This window comes from Hyposmocoma kahamanoa, unplaced genomic scaffold (genome assembly GCF_003589595.1).
Source record: "Hyposmocoma kahamanoa isolate Upper Pololo Valley unplaced genomic scaffold, ASM358959v1 202, whole genome shotgun sequence".
Taxonomy (NCBI): domain Eukaryota; kingdom Metazoa; phylum Arthropoda; class Insecta; order Lepidoptera; family Cosmopterigidae; genus Hyposmocoma; species Hyposmocoma kahamanoa.
Window position 1 is genome coordinate 2,730,683 of NW_020653726.1, and position 6,665 is coordinate 2,737,347.

Below are 6,665 nucleotides of genomic sequence, written 5' to 3' on the forward strand. Positions count from 1 at the left end.
TTCAAAAATAAACGTACTACGATTAACACCGTGTTCATTATTTATCAGTGGCTGACGAGGATTTATTTTAATTGCATCATGTCTGTTGGGAGAATTTGCGAGTTTGACCTGCAGAGTGGTAGCTGGAAGTCGTACTGTGACAGGTTGGAGAGTTACTTCACGGTCAACGACGTAAAAGCGGAGAGGAAATTACCGACTTTGATATCGGTAGTGGGTGACGCGGCGTACGAACTCATGGTGGATCTGTGCAGCCCACATAAACCCGCAACATTGACCTACGAGAAAGTAGTTGAAGCGATGGGAAAACACCTTCAACCAAAACCGTCGGAGTTGGCAGAGCGGTATAAGTTTAGGCAGTGTCGGCAGGGTAGCGGTCAAACGGTGGCGCAGTACGTGGCGCAACTAAAAAAAATGGCGAGGTCTTGTGAATTCGGATCGGAACTGGATAAGAACATGCGAGATCAGTTTGTGTGCGGCTTACTGAGTGACACAATGCGCCAACGATTATTCGCGGAGGAAAAAATTAATTACGATAAAGCAGTGACCTTGGCATTATCGTTGGAAGCCGCCGAGCGAGATTCATTGGCGGTCGACGCGGGGAGCGGGGCGGCAGCCAGTAGCACGGGATTATATCAAAACAGTGTCTCAGTGCATAATGTACGACCGGCGGGTTGCAGGGCGTGCGGTGATTTCCGTCATGTGCAAGCCGAGTGCAAATTTAAGGAATACGTGTGTAGTCGGTGCAACGAAAAGGGCCATTTACGTCGTATGTGTGATTATGGAACACGTGATCAAGGTGTGTCAGGCGGTTACAGACCGCGTTTGCAAACGCGGGGTGGCGGTGCTTGGCCTGGGCCTAGTAGTAACCGGGCCAGGCCGGGGGTAGCGGCCGCGGGGCGGCAAGCTGCGGCGGGCGCGCCGACTGGCGGCAGCGGTGGCCGCGGCATCGGCGCCGGCCGCGGCGGGCGCGCGCGCGCCCCGCGCTTGCATTGGGTAGCAGACTCAGCACAGGACTTCGAGGAGGCAGCACAGGACTTTGCGGATAACGAAGAATGCGAGGAGGCCATTTATCAAATGAGTCTTTCCAAGTACAAACCGGTGAGCCTAACGTTGTGTGTAAATAATAAAACCTTACGAATGGAGATTGACACCGGTTCAGCATTATCATGTATCAGTGATCAAACGTACAGGAGGTTATTTAAAGAAATACCTTTGAAACAGTGTAATTTAGCGGTTAAATTTTATGACGGCAGTGCAATTAAACCACAGGGTTCAATAGCCGTAGATGTACAATATGGAGTAGTATGCAAGAAATTAGACTTATATGTTATTAATTGCGGTACTACTAGTTTATTGGGTCGTCAGTGGTTATCTGAATTAAATATTACGGTGCCAAAAATAACACCTGAAGATTTAAATAGAACTGAAATTGTAAACATAAATGAAATAAAAAAAAACATTGTTTTCAGATATAAAGATGTATTTGATGAGGGATTGGGGTGTTTCACCGGCGAGCGGGCCAGGCTGCGGGTGCGGCCGGATGCGGTGCCGGTGTTCTGCCGGGCGCGGCCGATACCATACGCGCTGCGCGCACGCGTCGACGCCGAGCTCGACGCCATGCTGGCCACCGGCGTCATTGAGCCGGTGGACCACTCCGACTGGGCTACGCCATTGGTAATTGTAAACAAACCGGACGGATCGTTACGATTATGTGCAGATTACAAATCCACTTTGAATCGCGTGTTGTTGGTTGATAAGTTTCCGATTCCTAAAATCGAAGATTTGTTTTCAAAATTGAATGGCAGTAGGTACTTTACTAAACTAGATTTATCGCAGGCTTACAATCAAATATTATTAGAGGAGGACGAATCGATGGCTTTCACGGTTATAAACACTCATCGGGGTTTGTTTAGGTATAAGCGTTTAGTTTATGGATTATCTTCCAGCCCAGGAATCTTCCAAAGAATAATGAATAATCTCTTGATAGACATTCCGAACGTAACATTTTTTTTGGATGATATTTTGGTTACAGGGGACACTTTAAACTCACATTTAGACAGTCTTAATAAAGTCTTGCAGGCTTTAAGCCAACATGGGCTTAAAATAAAAAAACAGAAGTGTTCTTTTTTGGTGAATGTGGTGAAATATCTGGGATTTGTGATTGATAAAAATGGGGTGAGGGTAGATGAGGACAAAGTGAAACCAATTATAGCAATGATGCCACCGAGCTGTGTGTCGGAATTGAAATCGTTTATTGGCATGGTAAACTTTTACGGCAAATTCATTAAAGGTTTGAGCGAGAAATTAGCGCCTCTTTATGAATTATTAAAAAAACATAGGAGGTGGTCTTGGTCGGTTCAGCAGGATAGGGCGTTTAACGAAGTAAAAAGGCTTTTGGTGGAGGCGCCGGTGCTGGCACATTACGACCCGGAGCGGGATTTGGTGCTTACGTGTGACGCGGGCCCGCGCGGGATCGGCGCGGTGCTGGCCACGCGCGGCAACGGCGCCGGCGGCCGAGAGCGCGTGCTCGCTTACGCATCGCGGGCGCTCACGCCGCCCGAAATTAACTATAGCCAAATACACAAGGAGGCTTTAGCGATAATATTTGCGGTGAAAAAATTTCATCAATATATTTACGGTAGACGTTTTGTGCTGCGAACCGACCACAAACCGCTCGTCAGTATTTTTGGACCAGGTCAGGGAATTCCCAGCATGACAGCCAGCCGTATGCAGCGCTGGGCGTTGATATTATCAGCGTACGATTTCGACATTGAATATGTCAAGTCGGATGATAACACAGCGGATGCACTCTCACGATTGATTGCGGCGCATAAGGCTACGGGTTCAGGCCAGGAGGAGTGCCCGGAACAAACATATTTACATTTTGCTACGAACGCCTTACTGCTGGATTATAACAATATTAGGAAGGAAACACATAACGATATTCTGTTAAGTAGGGTGTTAAGCTACATAAGGGACGGCTGGCCTCAAGATATAGAAATTCGGGAATTGAAACCTTTTTATAGTCGGAAGGCGGAACTTTATTTAGAGTTAGATTGCATCATGTGGGGGCACAGAGTGATTATTCCAAGCGCGTGCCGGGAGCGAGTCCTAAAGGAGCTACACGATTCCCACATGGGCATGGTGAAGACGAAGGCGTTGGCGCGCAGCTATGTATGGTGGCCCGGCCTGGACGAGGCGGTGGAGAGGGTGTGCCGCGCCTGCGAAGTGTGCGCCGCAGTGGCCGCCGCACCGCCGCGCCACGTGCCCTGCCCGTGGCCATATCCTAGTCGTCCTTGGTCTAGAGTACATGTCGATTTTTTGGGGCCTATTTCGGGAACAAAATATCTAGTACTTGTTGACGCTTACTCCAAATGGATAGAGGTGACGAGCATGTCTACCACTACAGCTAAAGCTGTCCTGAGTAAGCTGAGAGAACATTTTGCGAGGTTCGGTTTACCCAAGCAGATCGTTAGTGATAACGGTCCGCCGTTTGCGAGTGAGGAGTTGCAGGCATTTTGTAAACAAAATGGTATTGAACAACTATTTTCGGCACCTTATCACCCCGCCTCTAATGGCCTTGCTGAAAATGCAGTGAAGCTGTGCAAGAGGGTTATTAAGAAAGCTATAGTTCAAGTTGTCAACGTAGACGCTGCCCTAAGCAGATTCCTACTTGTGTATCGCAACACTCCTCACAACACTACAGGGGATAGTCCGGCCCAGGTATTATTAGGTAGGCCGGTACGTACCCGACTCGATTGTCTTAAGCCAGACCGAGAAAAACGGGTAAATTCTTTCCAACGACAGCATCAAGCTACTGCAGACGGAAAACCTCGATCGTTTAATGTAGACGAACTAGTTTGGTTTAAATTATTTAACACCTCAGGTCCTAATACTTGGGGGAAAGGAAAAGTGTTGGAACGAATGGGGGAGACTGATTATAGGATAGAAACGTTAACAGGTATAATGCATCGGCATATAGATCAATTAAGGAAACGTGATTCAAGTGGTGAGGGAATTGCACAACGTAAGAATACGCGTATTTATCCACCGAGTTGTTTACCCGTAGCAGAAGCTACAGAGCATGCGTCGAGCTCGAGGTCGGGGGAGAGGGAAGGCACTAGCGACGACAACATCGCGCGCCCGGCGCCGGTTCCGAACCAACCCGCGGAGCAGGCGCAGCCTGGCTCGCCCGCCACTGAACGCGTGCGGCCCGAGCCATTACGGCCAGTTGTAAGGCCACCCGTTCGCTATGGTTGGGATGTTTAAAATTAATTGTTTCTAGTATTAGTTTAGAATAAGGGTGAAGGTGTTATGTATAAGTGGGTATTTGCCGAAAACACAATCTGTGGTTCGGCTTTTTTCTGTACCGCAGTTCAAAAATAAACGTACTACGATTAACACCGTGTTCATTATTTATCACGTGGAACTTGTCAACTTATGTCTCAGGGTGACAGGCGCAATGGCAGTACCGCTCAGATATTTGCGATTTAAGGCACTAAGTGGCACTACAACGGTTATTGTACATTAACAAGCATGTCGCTTAACACCAGGCACACGACTTGTTCGTCCCGTCATTCGATATTATAAAAAAAATTAACTTTTTGAAGTGTACGTACAGTTTTGCATCGACGTTTTTTAAATTTTAATTAATAAACGTGGATCGATTATCAATGTGTTCCCAAAAAAAATTATAAAAGAAATCCTTCTAGGTCTCCGTCATCTAATAAAGGTGTCACGTTCTCATCAACATTTCCGTGTAATTGTAATATTAAAAATAAGGCACCAAAAACAATAAGAGTGCAAATCATAAACGGCACTTGCCGCCATTTCGGGGAACAACGGCGTCGCCTATTTAAATGTGGAACCGATGCGGTATGAAAGCCGACCTGCCTGACGGTAATGCTGGCCGGTCATACATCAGCCGCCTCCATTCTGATGGTAATTCGGGATATGCCGCGCGATATTGTGCCGTCCCTCGCCATAACAAACAGTGATGTCGAACAGCAAACTCAAGACTCACTCATTTTAATTTACGATTGAGTGACATTTACAAATTTTTATTTATGTACGTATACGTAGAAATATAAGTAATAAAGACCATTGCAGTGCTCGACAACATTAACGTCGTCATATCCAAAAATGGATTTTCATATTCAAAGATTAGGCACAAAAAATAATTATAATAAGGTACATGTACCTACGTAATAATGAAAAAGACGAACTTAGAAGTCAAAATCAATAAACACGAACAGTCCCTGTTTACTACCCATTTACTAACTACATGCATAAATGAACCAGATTCAAACGAGTCAAACCCTAAACCACGGTGAATTTCACATCCCTTATAACAAATGTTTATTTTATACACAACGCCACTAACAATAGTGTGCAAATACCTAAACACCGTAAATGGGCGCGATGTGATTTAGACGATAATGCCTCTAGAAATAATATTATAACGCTCGACGTAATTTCGCCTGTTTATATTGTGGTATTTTTTATTGAATCTTTGGTTATTGTTCCTTTAGGGTGAAGTCACACGAGATGAATTCCAACTGCATTGGACTAGTACTAGTTTTAACTAGTACTTGTAGTGCTGTCGAAATGTAGTTTGCATGTGGTGAAGGGGCTACATTGCCAGCTGTGTTAGCAGTCGGTAATTGTGATAGGGTAAAACCGGGATAGATGCCCCACTTTCTGAAAGGGCTTTCTAATTTAAAAATTATTACTTTACCATGAATAATTACTATGGATGTAACTAGTTTAATCTTTTACATTACATTAATACTTGATTTTATTGATCTAACATTTACTGATTTTGAAGAAATTGACTTTTTGCAAACCTATTTTTCTGAGGATAAATGCCTACCTATATGGATAGACGCCACACAATGAAAATACTAAGAAGGATAGATGCCCTTTAGAATAAAATAATAAAATTCATAATAACATGTTTTATTTGTAGTCTTTAATATATTGTATATACATATTACATCTTTAATATAAATATATACGTATTTAAAGTTAATACCTACTTCACTTCGTTTTTTTTGTAGCTATCAAAACATTCTATACAAAAATGTTCGCTGTTAGAACTGTAAATAATTTGTATTTTTGGTACTTTTATTTACATTTAAACTATTATCATTTACATGTCTTTTTCACTAAAATAATGTATTTTTTATTTTCTTTCCTAACTTTCTTCTCTTGTCCTTTGCACCTATACCGCGAAAAATCGCGACGAGGCGACTGCCCCATTCGATATGGATAGATGCCCTTTTATTATATAACTAAACTATATACAAAAGAGCGATTATTGACACCTAGGTGAGCAGTTAATCAACCAGTGTATAATTATAATAAAAATAAAAAGGTACACGACAGTAAATACTTGCGTCTGAAATGTTGAACCGTTTATCGTGTTCGTCGCGGAGATAAACGCATGCACAAGCCAAACGCGTCTATTCCACATGAAGCCCTACAGGAACTTTGATGAATGGTGTCTACACTCCTTATTTAAACTAATTATTCTTTGTTGCGTTTTGGGGAAGTTAGGTTTTTGAAAACGAGGCACCTATCCCACTGCGGCATCTATCCCCGTTTTACCCTACAGTCGCTCTGACTACGTGTGAACTGAACTGCATTATAAGCAATTGCGACAC

The 6,665-nt window shown here is 43.9% G+C and overlaps 1 protein-coding gene across 1 annotated transcript; it reads left to right on the forward strand.

Annotated features, from left to right (window-relative positions):
• The first annotated feature begins 968 nt into the window (after positions 1 to 968).
• Positions 969 to 4,358, forward strand: LOC113227014 (uncharacterized protein K02A2.6-like). The gene is made up of 2 exons (XM_026459869.1): positions 969 to 1,098; positions 1,470 to 4,358. The coding sequence occupies exon 2, from the start codon at positions 1,618 to 1,620 to the stop codon at positions 4,267 to 4,269; it is 2,652 nt and encodes an 883-aa protein (XP_026315654.1). The 5' UTR covers positions 969 to 1,098; positions 1,470 to 1,617; the 3' UTR covers positions 4,270 to 4,358.
• Positions 4,359 to 6,665: the final 2,307 nt, after the last annotated feature.